The sequence below is a fragment of the Pteropus medius genome, unplaced genomic scaffold (assembly GCF_902729225.1).
Source record: "Pteropus medius unplaced genomic scaffold, Ma_sr-lr_union100, whole genome shotgun sequence".
Lineage (NCBI taxonomy): Eukaryota > Metazoa > Chordata > Mammalia > Chiroptera > Pteropodidae > Pteropus > Pteropus medius.
The window spans coordinates 9,576,547-9,592,736 of record NW_024340696.1 but is presented as its reverse complement, the minus strand read 5'-3'; the positions used below and the strand labels follow the sequence as shown (position 1 = coordinate 9,592,736).

The 16,190-nt window shown below is 43.9% G+C and overlaps 1 protein-coding gene across 4 annotated transcripts in view; it reads left to right on the top strand.

Moving 5' to 3' along the window:
- WT1 (WT1 transcription factor) overlaps positions 1 to 15,316 on the top strand; it is a 48,462-nt gene extending 33,146 nt beyond the window's left edge. For 2 of the 4 annotated variants that reach the window (XM_039866429.1, XM_039866440.1), the window contains 5 exons: positions 4,280 to 4,376; positions 7,226 to 7,376; positions 10,667 to 10,756; positions 11,323 to 11,406; positions 13,909 to 15,316. In XM_039866429.1, the coding sequence (XP_039722363.1) occupies positions 4,280 to 4,376; positions 7,226 to 7,376; positions 10,667 to 10,756; positions 11,323 to 11,406; positions 13,909 to 14,030 (544 nt within the window). In that variant the 3' untranslated portion in view covers positions 14,031 to 15,316. Of the gene's footprint in view, positions 1 to 4,279; positions 4,377 to 7,225; positions 7,377 to 10,666; positions 10,757 to 11,322; positions 11,416 to 13,908 lie in introns of all 4 variants that reach the window. The other 2 variants (XM_039866428.1, XM_039866434.1) reach the window with 1 other exon arrangement.
- Positions 15,317 to 16,190: the final 874 nt, after the last annotated feature.

The following is a 16,190-nucleotide window of genomic DNA, read 5'->3' as shown; positions in this document are numbered from 1 at the left end:
TTTAGAAGGTGCATCTTTGGCTCTAGAAATCTCTTCATTAGGTTGGTAGCTCCTTGCACTTCTTGCACTTATGGTTCCAGACCTCTGGTAATCCTACCCTCACTCCTATTTGATTCATCCACAGTATAGTAACGGAAAGTTTTTAAGGTTTGTCTCTCTTGGGAAAGAGCTCAGCTTCACTTGACCATCTAAGCTGGCAGCTGGGTTTTAACAACAGCTCATGTCCCCATGGCAGCAGCCACCTTCCAGAGCCTTTCTGTCTCAGGTTAATTCCTGCTGATGATTTTTGCTCTGTTGGACTAGAACCCAAAATGACAAGGTTTTCTATGATGTCTTCCCTCATGCACCCATGATGAGACCTTCCAGAATCCTATCATTTCCTGAATACCAGAGAACAGTTATATAGATTGTAAATATAATAATAGTTTCCAACAATAGCAGGGAAGATCCTTTCCTCTTATGACAACACTGAAACGGTGCTTTCAAATGTAGAGATAACATGAAATGGAGTGGAAGCAAATGTTTTGGAAGCCAAATCAAGAGTCAAAAAAATTTCAACAGTTGGGAATGACTTGCTAAAAGAAATAGAATGGAATTTGAAGGATATTTTTATCGTCCTGAATTGAAGCTTAAAAAAGTCATGTCTTCAAGCTCCAGATTGGAGATACCTGCCTCAACTGCAGTTCGGGCTGGGGTGGGGGTTGTGCTTGGAGATTTTATTTGACTGAGGAAGACCACTGTGACCCGAGTGCTAAGGAGTGATGTGCTCTTTCGTGTGTAAATAGCGATACTCTGTCTAGGTTGAGGGGAGAAGCCCCAGGTCCTCTGCCTGGGGGTTGAGCTCTGGCAGCCTAATGCATTATGTTGTGTTTGACTGACATACTGATTTTGAAAAATTTGGAATGGAACCCCTTTGGGTGAGGCATGTACTCTCCAGGCTTTGGCATTGATGTTCCTGCCCTGATTTTAAAGGCTTTTGTATTTGTGGATGGTCCTCCCTCCCCACTCCCTTGTAGAAACACTCTCCAGGGCACTGGGATCCATCCTAAACCCACACTTAGAGAGGCACTTAATGAAATGAGGGGGATCAAGAAGAGGAGGATCCAGATGGTAAAAAAATTAGACAGCAATTCATATCGTCATAGTTGAGAGAACCACGGCTCTGTAACCTGAAGACTGTCTTCAAATACCTGAGTATTGTCATGTGGAAGAGGAGTTAGATTCAGCCCATCCTATGGACCATTTTTGGACTATGTGCCTTACTTCAGTCACTAAGTTGAGAAGATGCAGAGAAGAGCAAGTTGGTTTCTGCCCCCAAGGCCAAGTTTTCTTCACAGAGCAAAGGGAGATAATATAGAGATGGCTGTAAAATAATAATACTGTGTGGTTCTCCAGAAGACAGAAATGAGGAGGCATATTTCAACTGGGTTTAGGAAGGCCTTTTCTAACAAGGAAAGTTCTCTGCAAATGGAATGGGATGCCTTGGAAACTTTTCACCAATCGTATTGGTTCGACCGTTGAAGATGAGCTAGAGGAGCTTTGAATGGGGGGCAGAGTAGACGATTTTTCTACCTCTGATAGCATGTGATTCCGAGACCACCGACTTGCTTTCCTTTACTTATCTAGAGAGAGTCATCACCATATTAAATGCCCACGAGTTTTACTCAGTGTTCTGGGCAGACCACACTGGGAAAAGTGTTGGATTGCAGAGTGTATTTGTCTTCTGGAGATGCAAGAGTCAATAGGCAGGGGCCCAGCTGTCTTTGTTATTCATGGACCTGGTAGAACAATCTCCTGGCATGTTTGGCAGGTACAGCCTTGTTGCCTGTTGCTTCTTTGTTTGTTGGCTTGCATCTGGCTGTGAGGATCATGTCATTCCCTTTGTGTGGTGCAGGAGTTTGTTTCCTGGGACAAGTAAACTGTGAAACACTATTTCCTATGCCCACCACCCTCCAGGAACCCAGAAACATCCAGTGATTAGCTACCGAAATAGGAGATTCCTAATTCTTCCCTTTTGATGGTAGAAATTTAAAATAATTCAGATTTCTATCGTTGTGTCCCCATAGATCCCTCAGCCCTAGAAAATATGTCACATTTTGATTGCATGCAGAAGGCTAAACCAAGCAAAGACAGCATGTCTTCACAGCCTTTGGGGCAGAACGTTCTGGCAACAGCATGTCCTCTTTCTGCTACCCCGTTACCATTTGTCACCAACTCTCACTTCCCTACTGTCTATATAATTGTAAGGAATGCAGACATGGCCTCTTTTCCTTGGCAGGCACATTCTAAGGTTCAGAAAGGCAAATACTATCTGGATTTGGCATGTCTTTTTAATTTTCATGTGTTTGACCCTAGTTTAGCACTTTGGGGCATTTCCCTCCAGATACATCAAAAATCACCTGAAAGATGTGGAGACAAGGTATAGTAGGGAAAGGGAAACAGACTGCCACCCACCTCCCCAAACTGCTATCATTGCTCTGAGTAAAGGAAACAGGCAATTCTTTCTAAATAGCTTGAGGTCAGAACTAAATGTGAAACCCCACAGCTGCTGTGGCTATAAGGTGTGTGGACATGTCAGTCATCCTGGCAGAAAATTTCCCTTCCAGAAATTTTCTCCCCTGGATGAGTGAGAGTTGAGCCAACCCTGGGCTTTCCCCACACCTTTAGATGGAGTGGGCTCATCAGCCAAGCTATCTGCCTCTGGCACTGGGACCTCTGGAATCCCTAGAGTAACAGGCAGAGGGTAGAGGTTCTCAGCCCTGCCAGCCAGTTAACTGCACCTGGAGGCTTAAAAAAATGCTGGTGCATGGACCTCATCTCTTGAGCTAATTTTTTTAAAGCAGCCTTACATGTTTCATATACCATACAGTTCACCCATTCGGTGGTTTTAGTATATTCACAGAATGGTATGACTGTCACCACAATTTTAGGACGTTTTCAGCAGTCACTCTCCATTTCTCTCCAACTTCCCCAGATCTAAGCAACCAACCACCAATCTACTTTCTGTTGCCATAAATTTGCCTGTTCTGGACAATTTTGTATAAATGGAATCACACAATAGGTGGTCCTTTGTGACTTACTTCTTTCACTTAGCATGTTTTTCAGGTTTCTCCACATTATCATGTATCAGTATTTCATTCTTTTTTATCACCAAATAATATTTCATTTTATAAATGTACTATATGTTGTTTATTCACTCATCAGCTGATGGCCATTTGGGTTGATTCCACTTCTTGGCTAGTATGAATAAATGATGCTCACAAACAATATGCACAGCTTTTTGTGTAAACATATGTTTAATTTCTCCTGGGAATATACCTAGAAGTGGAATTTCTGGGACATGTGGTAACTTTATGTCTAACTTTTTGAGGAACTGCCAGACATTTTCCAAAGCAGCTGCACTACTTCAAAGAGGTATTTCGTAAAAGCTCTCCATGGCGATTTGAGATGTGGTTAGAAAATGCTGCCCACGTGGGTAAAAACCCTTACTCTGTCTCATTTGGAAGTAAAATAACCACAGAACAGTTATCAGCTTTCTCCTGAAAGAGAGAATACTTTTAGAGCAGACTATCCACACCTTCCAAGTGGTTCTTTTCAACATTCCACATCCCTTAGCTCTCACTAGTGGTCCAAGGTTAAGCTGAGCATTGGCTAGGGGACTAAGTCTAATGGTAGAGGAAGAGTGTTCCATGTCCACCTATGGCGTGGGTTGGCTGCAAAGAGTTAAGTCGATCTGGAAAATTCATCTGTAGATTAAGTGGAGCAGGGCCACAGATGTGTAACCTCCACTTCTGAGGACACAACATCTCTTCTTGTAAGTGTCATCACTTTCTTGGTGCTATCTGCTACAAACTGAGTCATGAGGTGCCAACAAAAATCCATTGTACTTGATGTGAACTTGAGGCATCTGCTCATTCCTGAGATATTCACAGCTGTCAGCCCTCCCATCTAGATGGTAAACAACTTCCTGGGGATGAAATCTTGCCACTGTGACTTTTCCCGGCTTGTCTGAGAGGCATAGACCCAGATGGTGTGGTGTGTCTGCGAGAATCTGAGTGTGAGGGAGGGCTGCGTGGTTGTGACAGGAGAATCGAGCAGCCAACTGCTCACAACGCCTCACTTCTGAAGTAGACCCAATGCAGGGAGGCAAAACAAAAACAAAAACAACCAACTGTGGTCCTGTGAGCTTTTAAAAAACATTCCTCCTGCTGCAGGTGCACATTTCCGGTGGCACCTGTGGACCAATCTGAGTCTTGTTCTCCCTTCTTTGTGTTTGTAGCCATGGCACGGGATATGAAAGTGATAACCACACAACACCCATCCTCTGTGGCGCCCAATACAGAATACACACCCATGGCGTCTTCAGGGGCATTCAGGTGAGTCCTCAGGGGGCCTGGCTGGCAGTGTACTCCATTGCCTCTTTCCCTTCTCAACACCCTTTCACTTCCTAGCTGATGGCCATTTGGCCCTGGCAACTCTGTTCCTAATTGTAGGCTCCTGTGGCAGCAGGGACCCATCTTCCACTGGGGCAGATAGGGCAGCCTCCTCCTCTCCAGAGGCCAGTGTGAAGGGGGCTGCCTCCCTGACTCGGACCAAGACGCTTCCTGCAGAATCCCATTCTTTCCTCTTTCATTGCTTAATTAGCTTTCTCTGTAGTGGACTGAGCAGCTCCTACATTTGGGCTAAATGGGCTTGAATTAATGACCTGGACCCCTGACTTCTAAGAAGACTTGGTCTGCATTTATAAAGTGCCCAAAGGTAGACTCTGTCTTGCCAGTTGTTGCTAATAATAACAATAGCAATAATAACAGTGCACCTTATACATCTGGACACTTTCTATATACCAGGTACTATGCTAAGTTTTATACATGACTTTTTTTTTTTTAAATGGACTTAATTTTTTTTAGAGCAGTTTAAGGTTTAAGGAAAATTGTAGGGAAAGTACAGAGAGTTCCCATATCTTCCCTCTTCCTCCTCCCTTATTATTAACCGTCCTGCATTGATATGGTACATTTGTTACAACAGATGCATATTGACACATTGTTAACTAAAGACCATAGTTTACATTAGGGTTCACTTTTTGTGTTGTGGAGTTCTCTGGGTTTTGTTAAATGCATAACGCTATGCATCTACCCTTACAATATTGTATAGAATAGTTTCACTGCCTAACAGTGCGCCACCTGTCCATCCCTCCCCCTCTCTCGCCTTCCTCCATCTCCACAGCCACCGATATTTTTTACTATCTCTATAGTTTTCCTTTTTTTCTAGAATGTCAAATAGTTGGAATCGTATAGTATGTAGCCTTTTGGGACTGACTTCTTTCACATAGTAATATGCATTTAAGCTTTTTCCATGTCTATACATGGACATATTTTCCCATTTAATCTTCAGTACACCTTTATGAGGTAGGTACTATTATCTCCGTTTTATGGATGAGGAAACTAAAGTCCAGAGAAGATGACTGACTTGTCCAAAATCACATAGCTAGCAAGAGGTAGCATGGGGATTTAGAACACAGACTCCAGAACCCCTGTTTTTAACCACCATGTTATACTGCCTCTGAGGGAGACAGAGGGTAGTCAACAGTTTTGGGGAGGACGGAGTCTTTTTGGTGGTCTGAATCACCAGAGTTAACCAAAGGCTTGCATTTGTGACTTTTGCATATGACTCAGTGGCTGCCACGTGAGTAACAACTGTGATACTTTCACCAGAATAGTCAGAACTCTAGAAATAAGTTGTGTGTGGGCCAGGTCCCCACATGATGTGTGGGACAAGTAGCTCTGAGATGTTCTGATTAATATTTCCAGAAGCGTCATGGTGATAGAACAGTGCGTTCCTTCACCCCAGACCTTTCGATGTGAGAACGAAGGCAAGGGTTACAGAAATATGGAAATCTGACGAGAGCACAGAAAGAGTCATCCAGCCTCTCCTCCAACAAATACCATCAGAATCCTGCACCAGGACCCTGACTGACACTGACAACTTGATTTTATTATCCTATTGCCACGTGCATGGCATCTAGGATGAATGAAAGGAAATGAAGAAAGCTCTTTTTGCCTTTCTTTCCACCAATCCCGGATTGTCAGACTCATTGTCATGGCCTGTGATAGACTCCAGACTGGTTTCATTACCCTCTCATTTTCTCCTGGAGTCTACTAATCAGACGTAGTGGCTCACCATTCATATTTATGCCACCATTTGCCTTGAGACTCTGTGGCTTAGCAACAGCAAAGTTGCATGTCACTATGGCATTTTTTCTTCAAAACAGAAGCTCTCACAATGCAAGGCAGTGTGAAATAAAAACTAGAACAGAAGCGTGGGGGTGGTGTGGAAAATGCACAGAGCAGAGAATGGGTTAAACTCAGAAGTTTTTTTAGGTCTTAACACAAAACCTGGATGTGCCCTTTGGCCTGGCCTTGCCCATCTGTACGAGAATGAGGGGGATTCAGCTGCCCCTCAGGCACTTCCACTGCTCCCATCTGTGACTCTGATCCTGAGCAGGAAGGGGAGTTTGCCTCATCGTTTTCCTCTAGCTCCTTCTCTTGGAGGACTGACCATGCACACACTCGCTCCTACAAGATAAAAGGGACCAACAAAATGCCCTGTGGAGGACGTGTAAAGTGCGCGAAAAGCAGACACAGTGTTTTCTAGTGTCATTATTAAAAGATTGTACTGGCTCCATGGGACCTCTGGTGATTTCAGCTCCCCTTCACAGACAGAACCCGCAAATCTCAGAGGCTCCTTCTTTCTGTCATTTACTCAGATGTGGAAAGTCTAGTTAGGGGCTCATCCGGTATTCTACATTTCTCTCTAAAAAGAACCTCCCCGCCCATTTCATGTTAGGCTCCAAGTCATGTGGCCATGTGTCTGAGTGGGAGGGATGCGAGTAGAATCTGGCGCTTTGGACTTCAAGACCTCACTGTCTCAAGTGGAGAAGCTGAGAGACAAGATGGAGCGGGAGCTCTGCCAGCATGTCTTTTACAGATGCCCTGGCTCAGTATCCCCAAATGAATTCAAGTACTGGTTCTGCTTGATTATAGTGATGATCTATCATCCATTAGCGATGCCTGCTGTGGGCATCTGGGGTGTGGAGGGGAGTGGTTTCAGGCCTTGTATCTGCCATCCTTTCCTTGGGTATATAGTCCAATGCTCGTTTTCCTTTGGGACTGATGTGAGTATTCACAAGTGGCTTAAAGCCTGCATTTCTCTTACGTTCTGCTTTCAGGATGTGCGGCGCGTGCCTGGAGTAGCCCCGACTCTTGTCCGGTCAGCATCTGAGACCAGTGAGAAACGGCCCTTCATGTGTGCTTACCCGGGCTGCAATAAGAGATATTTTAAGCTGTCCCACTTACAGATGCACAGCCGGAAGCACACTGGTAAGTGTGTCCCCCGTCCAGCCTTGGTCGTGGTGGCCTTTGGGCAGAGGCAGTCCAGGAACTCCTGTTCTGGATCTCACTCCAGTAAGAACACAGGTGATTTTTCAGATGGAAAGTAAACACTGCTTTGAAAGGTCTGGTCAGGTGACAGAAGAAGGCTGCTGGGCCATTTTGGATCTTGATTGTCCATCCTTTAATAAAGAAGTCAGTAAAGTGTCTTCAGGAAGAGCAGAGCAGAGTGGTGGAAAGAGAATCGCACAGAATTAAAGAGACTTGGGTTTGAGTTCTGGCTTTACCACCAAGTGGTGAGAGCTTGAGAAAGTTACTTAACTTCTCTTTGAAGTTCATGTGCTTTACGTGGAAAATGGAGATGATCATGTTTACCTCATACAACTGTCAAGGCAGATTAACTTTTAAAATCAAATTGAATCAAAAGAGTTAGAGGTATGAAGCATCTACTAAACTACCCTATGTCCCTAGGTCTGAATAAACGATAGTGTTACTATTAGAATACCATTAGCATCTCTAAAGAGAGAGGAGCTAGCCTGGGAGGTGGGTAAGCAGACAATTTTGAGAGATAGATGGGCAAGGTTATCTCAAGGTTAGGAAGAGATTGTTTAAAGAAATACTTAACTGCTTGGGTTGGTAAGAACCAATCAGATAGAAATGGGAAAATGGATTGTAGGTTTAACTTTTGTTTTTAATCTTTAAAAAAGAGATGATGATTTTTGATGATATGTTAAGGAAAACTGGATTTTCCCACAGGTCTCCCTTGGGGGAAGAGAACTGGCCTCTTCTGGTTGTTGGCCACCTTGAATGTGAATAGCCAGCCATTCCACAAATATTTGCTCTTGGCATTGGGAGTGGATGGGAATGAGGTTGGGCTCCCCTACAGGGGAACAGTGAGAAGTGCAGACTTTCCCACAGGGGAGCTGGTGCCATTCTTTTCACAACTAAAGGACAGCTTTGTTGTTACGATCAGCATTATTATCATATTGTTACTGCTAACTTTTCTTTGAGGAAGAGAGAGAAAAAAGTGAGCTGCATTCGGATCTCTAAACCATTAGACTTTGCTAAGTCATGGCATCTAGAGGATGCAATTCTGGTATAAACCCAAGTTTGCACTCAGTAGACCACTTGCTTTGAGGCTAAAGATGAGAGAACTAGTGGCATGTTCTATTTTTACATATTTCCCCAAAGAGGATTATTTGCAAAGAAAAATGTTAAGGTGATAAAGAAAGTGTTAAAATAAAATTCTGTCTGGAAAGATGTGAGGGAATACATCGAAGGCAATATGATTATAGAAACTTTTAGTAGAAAAGAGGCACTTAGAAAATAATGAAGGTTAGATGTCTGTGTGAAGGGAAGACAGTGGACAAGATAGCCAACACCTCAGACCCTCTGGAGCCTTTAAGAAGCTCTTCCTGGCGGGAGATAGAGGGGCAGCCTGGTATATAACAATCCTGTGGCCCCTTCTTGAAAGAGTGCAATTTTAAAAAATTTATTTATAATAACAGTGCAGACTGTTATACTAAGTACTTTTATGTTAAATACTTTCTATGTGCCAGGCTCTATACATGCATGATTTCATTTAATCCTCACATATAAAACAATTATTAGATGGGTAGGATGTAGTGGAAGTAGAATTCAAACTCATTCCTTTGAACTCTCGAGTCATGATCCTCCTCTGAATGAGTTTATCATCTGTGTTGGAGTTAGGATATACCCAAATGAACAGGCACTAAGAGTATATAATAACGTATTAAACCTGAGGGTGGAGGAGTTGAGAAAAATTGTTCGGAGGGTATTGATTTGAAATAGGGTCATCCCAAGTTTTCTTGGAGGAGGAATGGCTTGAGTTAACCATCAAAGGGTTGGTAAGCAGAGGAAGCACAAGAGAAGAAGAAGCAGAGAAAAGCAGGGGAAAGAAATGAGACTGTGTAGGGGCGCTGTCCTCTCCAGGCTGTAGAGTTGAAGTATAAGTCTCTGGGCTGGATACAGGAAGTTAAGTTAAGGAAAGGCTCCTGCCCTCAGGATTTTCCAGCCCATGGAAGAAGGAAGACCTGGACACGGCCCACCACTTTAGATGTTCTGTAATGCGATGAGGGAAGGAAGGGCTTTCAACCTGGAAGGGCTTCAATCATGAAGTTTCTAGAAAGGCATCTCAGGGAAAGTGGCACTTGTGAGGAACATAGAGTAGGCTTTTTGCCGGATGGGAATGTGGAGGTGTGGGGACAAAGGGCATTTAGTCTGAGTGGAGCGCAAGGCAGATTTCGAGAACGCCAAGCTCTGATATAGCAGGAATACAGATTAATCATGTGAATTGAGGAGGTTCTGGGGCTGGAAAGGTAACTAGGGACTGCCCTGCAACGGAAAGACTGGACTGATACCCGGATGGCTTGCTCTCCATCCTAGAATGCTGGTGACTCAGAATTCTCATAAGGAGGTGGGAAGGCCTGAGGTTGCTCAGTGTACTCATGGGGCTGAGTTCCCAGTATTTGGCTGAACTTTCTCGGGTGAGGACAGGGTGGGGCTTCTCCATTCTGAGGCAGGAGGTTGTGTAATCCCACTATTGACTTCTCTCGGATAAAGGGGTAGCAAAAATTTTCTAACCACTTTGGCTTCTAGTTTAACTTGAGCATCTCACAACCATGTAACGGTTTATGCTTGACTCAGAAATGAGAAGTCAGGAGCAGAGAACACAAATCTTAAGGCCATAAAATATAAAACACTCATTTCATGGGGCCAGCTCTAACGTACGTCCATCCCAGAAGTCTGCTCTAGACTCAGTCTAGGAGTCAAGACTTCTTTGGTGTATTATTTGTCTAAATATTTTCTGCCAGTGATTTTTGAGCCCTGCTTGTGTGCTAGGTGCTGGGCTAAGACCTTTATGTGGATGGTCTGATTTAATCCATTCATAAATCCTTGGAAATTGTCAGATTATTGGCCCCATTTCACAATAAGGAAACTGTATATCACCCAGCACTTTAAGTGGCAGAGCTGGATGTGACCTTAGCTTCAGACTCCAGGACCTGAGTTCCCGTTCGCTTCTGACTGGGAGGCGAGGGACCATCCTCATTCACCTAGCGCCCCCTCTACATGCATTGTGCATGAGCCTACGTACAGGTGGGCCTTTAACCTCACACTGCAGTTGGCAGCGCCAACCTAACAAGCTCCACTGAAATGCCTTAGGCATTTTGGGGTCCCTTCAGTCCCAGTAGGAAAGGTTGCCTTTAACAAGATTTCCATTTCCAGTATCATTTTCAAATGGAATATGTGTCTTCCCCAAGGTGAGAAACCATACCAGTGTGACTTCAAGGACTGTGAGCGAAGGTTTTCTCGTTCAGACCAGCTCAAAAGACACCAAAGGAGACACACAGGTTTGTAGGTTCACTTCTCATTGCTGGCAGTGTGTTTCCCTTGAGTTACGGTTGATTTTGTGGTTCTTGTTAAATATGGATGTGAGAGGGTCAGCCATTTGTTTCATTCTTCTAATTTTTTCCCCTAATCTCTGAGGATTTTCCTTCTCTTAAAAAAAGAAAGAAAAGAAAAAGAAGCATCCTACATTTCTCCTGTAAACCACAGAACAATGAGATCCCACTAGTAATTTGCTGATGATACACTGAGCATCATTAAAGAACGTGGGTGGTTGAGATCAGAATCCCTTTTGCAGTGTGTGATTCACTTTTTCCGTCTCAGATGCAGCTGAGACGTTGGTGAGAAGCTGGACATATGTGGTTAAGGAATAGTTGTTTCCAAGACAAAAGCAGGTCTTCAAGGGTTACGGTGCAGAATCAGGTGGTTCATGCTGGGCCTGGGGGAAATCTGAGGGTGAGGCAGATGTTGCAGGCGTGACTGGAAATACCCGGCTCCTCGGGCCACCAGGAAGCAGGCCTTCTGCCCCCACGTTGTTAGGGCTGCGGCTAGACCTTCTCTGTCCGTTTAGGTGTGAAACCATTCCAGTGTAAAACTTGTCAGCGAAAGTTCTCCCGGTCCGACCATCTGAAGACCCACACCAGGACTCATACAGGTAAAACAAGTGCGTAAACTTTTCTTCACATTTATTTTTCATTATTTTTTTTTAAACTACTGTGAAATGAAGTTGTTTATGATGAGAGAGATTGGAAAAGACTAGTGCTAAAGTTCTAAACAGGTTTAGACTCGGTTGAGAGAAATAACAGTGCATGGCTATCTTTAAATAATAACATTGTTTAAGAAGGGATGGGGGTGGATACAGAACAGGAGAGAGAGGCGAAAAGAACTCTTTTCATGAGTGTCCAGAAGAAAATCGACGAGATAAGCTAGGTCCCTCCTGTTCCCAATTGGTTGCAACATCACATTTTTATCACTCAGTTTGATATGATAATCAACCTTACAGAAAACCAGCAGAAATTCTACCATGCCAAACATTTATTCTCCCGAAAGCTCATGTTTCACGACACTGTTTTCAGAGACCTGAATCATTTCTCTACTAAAAATTAATGCCCCAGGAGCCGTCATGGTTTCTGCCAGACTCATATCAGCATGTGGATATCATTGCCTTTGCACTAGTATATACAGGGGAATGAGGCATTTATTCACTGGCTGCTGAAGGTGTTTGCTTCTCCATAGGGCTGGTGTGATTCATAGTGAAAACAGCACCATCTCTGTTGTATTCTTCAGCTTTGGAAGGAGGACCAGTGCCTAGGTGATCTCACTTTATCTTTACAACATCCTCGTAGGAAGAGTAGGGGCAGGCGTGTTTTATCCCCATTTTATAGATGAGGGGACAGAAGCATTTAGTGACTAAATGACTTGTCTAAAGTCCCAAAGCAAGAAAGTAAGTAGCAAACCCCGTTTTATCTGCTCCCAGCCCACCATTTCTCACTGCCTTCTTTGTTGGAGAAAGAGGGTTTTGGGGTTTGGGGTTCATCTCACAGCCTGGGGAGGAAAGGGAATTAAGAAGAGAGCCAAAGTCAGCAGAGCTGAATACCACTGATGGACTGAGAAAAAAGAAAACCAGCATGAGAAAGAGTGGGGGTTTGTCCATTAGGAGACAACCTTTGACAGCATGGCTGAGGATGGGGGGATAGGGGCCAGCGGCCAGGATCAGGAAGAGCAGAGGAACAGCGAGTGGGAGGTGAGGGAAGACGTGACGTCACCAGCCCCCCATACAGTCCCAGATTCTCAACCCAAGCAGGCTGCAATTTTATACTCAGAGTCAAGGCACCTGTGCCCTAGAGTTGGTGGGGTGTGTATCTCACTCCCCCTAGTCAGATACCTTTGGTGTCACTTCTTTGTCTGAGTGCTGAGCTCATAATTTGGTCGGAAAGAGTTATCATCCCTTGTACCCTGACCCCCTACTCTGTGCATATCTGCATAGGTGCGAAGCAACCTTTGTTGCCAGCAGATGGTTTAATAGTATACTTGATCGGCCCCAGTCTTGACCTTGTGATAATGCCTCTCCTAAGACATTTCTCAATCTTTGTCCTGACCAGTAGTTCTTAGAGAAGACAGTGGGACCAGCGATATCCTAAGAAGAACGCCCCCTCCCCAGGTGGTTCAGGGATTGGCATTTTTACTGAGCATAAAGTCACGTCTGTATTTCCATTATGAGTAGGCCCAGGAGGTGAGATACAGCAAAGTGCATGGGCTATGAAATGAGACAGATTTAGATTTGAGTCTGCCTGGGTCTGCCCTCTCCAAATGTCCAACCTCGTCTATAAAGTGGGGATAATGCTGCTTCCCTTACAGGGCAGTTGTAAGGAGTATATGAGGCAAGGTGTATATATATGGTGCCCAGGACAAGGCTTGGCATATATTAGGCACTTAATAAATGCTAATTATCTTCCCTATGCAGAATGAGGCTTGGAAGGAACTTCTGAGGGTACCTTAGATGGAGAAGACTTGATCTTTTGGCAAGCTTATTAAAGATCTCAAAACCACGCCTCAACTAGAATTTTCTGTACAACAGGGATTATGCTCTAAGTAGTACTTTTAAGGAAAAAGAAGCAAATACCATGCACACTGGTATCAGTGATATATTTAAAAATACTCTGTCCAAAGTATCTATGTAGACAGATTTTAAAGCTACAGTCACAGTTCTGCTGCTGGATAGCAATCAGTCAGTATGGTGATGACCTTGAGACCCTCACAGCCCAGTTAAGCTCAAGTCCCTACTTAGACAGCAAAGGGGGAAAATCTACACAGTTCACAAAACAGTCTAACAGGAGAGGTTGAAACAAATGTCTTTTCCCCCTTAAATATGAAATGCCCAGACATTTCCATTAACTAGACTCATTCCTTCTCTCCCATTTCCCATCTTCTGACTTAATAATATTTTATAACTTTTACAATATTTTAATCCTCAAGGCCGCAGAGGCACTGCCATTTCATGAGTTGCATGTGAAATTAGCCCAATTCATGAGCTTAGGGACAGAACTAGAGGGAATCTGGAGTGGGTACCTTGTGATGATTTAACTTGGGCCTTTGATAGTTGAGTTTGTACCCAGTTTTTCCACTGCAAGTGTCTGACTGGCAATTGTGTCAACAGGTGAAAAGCCCTTCAGCTGTCGGTGGCCCAGTTGTCAGAAAAAGTTTGCCCGATCAGACGAATTAGTCCGCCATCACAACATGCACCAGAGAAACATGACCAAACTCCAGCTGGCGCTTTGAGGGGTCCAACCCAGGGGACAATTCTATGTCCCAAGGCAACACAGCATGTGAACTGCTTTCAAACCTGACTTTAAAATTCCTCCTCACTCACCTCTTAAAGAAGGAAATGGCGGCCGATTGTCTTCATCCAGCTTCCAAGACAAGATGCCTGTGCTACTGGATTCTGCCGGGTTTGCCCGGAGAAGCTGGGCTCTGCATTGCCAACTCGTAGTTGACTCACAAGGCCCTGGAGAAGTGGCTAACAACATCCGGTTAGTTAAAGCCCATCACCATTTGGTCTGGCTTTTCCAGTGTAAGAAGAACCATTGTTGATGATGTTCCCCCACCCTCTCCTCCTTTTATGCTCATTTTCACTGGGAATGGAGTCATTGTACCATTTTCCATCATAGAATATTTATAGGCCAGGGCATGTGTATGTGTCTGCTAATGTAAACTTTGTCATGGTTTCCATTTACTAATAGCAATAGCAAGAAATAAATCAAAGAGCCAGGCCCTGGGGGTGAGCCCCTTCAGACATTCCGGAGGTTAGGCTGGCTGCTAACCTAGAAGGCAGGATGGAGCACTACCAGGCAACTTTTAAAACTCATGCGTTTCAAGCAGCTGAAAAAAGAATCAGAACTAACCAGTACCTCTATAGAGAAATCTAAAAGAATCTTACCGTTCAGTTAATTCAATGTTAACATTAGCACAATGCTCTTAAGAAACTGTGCTTGAAGACCTGAGATTTTGGTTTCGTGTTTATTTTTGACTTTTTTGAGTTGTAGTCCTATGCATCTTCAGAAATGGACGTATCTCCTCACACAAAGGAAGTGGAATTCATTTTTATCATCTGGGGTGTCCTTAGAGTGTACAGACCACGCTGGTCATGTGGCTTCAAGTTGTAAAAATTAGAGTGACCCTAAAAGAGATAGGGGCTGGTCCAGGATCTCCACTGATAAGACTGTTCTTGAGTAACTTAAATAACGTTGGTTCTAGAGGCTATGTGAAAAAAATGAGACTTAGTGTGAGGAAATCCATTGTTTAAAGGTAATTGGCTATGTGTGTGTGTGCCTGTGTGCGTGTGTGTGTCTTAAGGGAGGGAGTTTATTATTTACTGTTGCTTGAAATTATTGTGTAAATATATGTATCTGACGATGATTTGCTCTTTGACAACTAAAGTTAGGAAATGTATAAATGTTAGCTGCATCACTGTCTTGGTGTTGATCTTACAAGGTATCGATGATAACACTACAAATGTAACCTGCATTTTTCACTTCGCTCTCAATTAAAGTCTGTTCAAAAGGAAAGTGACAAGATTCTATCCGCTTCATTGTGTTCAAATCTTGAGGGCAGTCGAACCTCTTTTAAATAGGTCAGAAGACGCCGCCGACATTGATGACCACTGGTTGAGTCTCTCCGGGTCCTGACCACACTAGTTATTTCTCTCTGTTGAACCTCAGGAGGCAGCGCTTTGCCGTAGAAGCAGCCAGAGAGCTCTGCCTTCTCCTTGCATCATAAAGTGATTTTGCTGGTGCTGCGATCAGATGGGTGGCATGGTGGTAATTGTGTTTTGGGGTTCATGTTAATCGGATGATCGTGGCATCGCTGCTTTTTTCAGGTCAGTCAAAGAGACTAAAGAGGTGCTGATGATAACTGGTCTTTATTGTAAAGTTCGCAGCTACACACTATATGCACAGAAGTATATGCCTAGTACAACTGAATTTATAGCTGTATTTGCTATAAATCAGCTCAGCAGGTTGAAAACTTCTTAGACTTTCCAGGGCAGCCAAGTGTGAAAGCAAAATCTACATTATCTATAAACTATAAACACTCTGGCTCTGGTGTGTGGTTTTTCAGTTGTAAATAAGGAGATTAATTTGGTGTTGCCCCCCTCAGCTCCATTATCATGGAGCTTGCTTCCGGGTTTCATCTCTTCATTTTAAAACGTATCTTGAACAAAAGGCAGCTCAGACCTGGAACTCTTTTCTGCATTGACGACGTGCAGCTCACAGTTCGGGCAGCCTAAAAGTCGGGTCCCGAGGCCCCCCTTAGTCTGCATCTGGCTCTTGCATCACTGTTAATTATAGCGAGTGTGGTGACTCATTTGTATCAGCCGTTTTTATCTTTTCCTGCCAGAAGACAGCATTTCTCTGGAGAAGCTCAGGACAAGCATGGCAAACG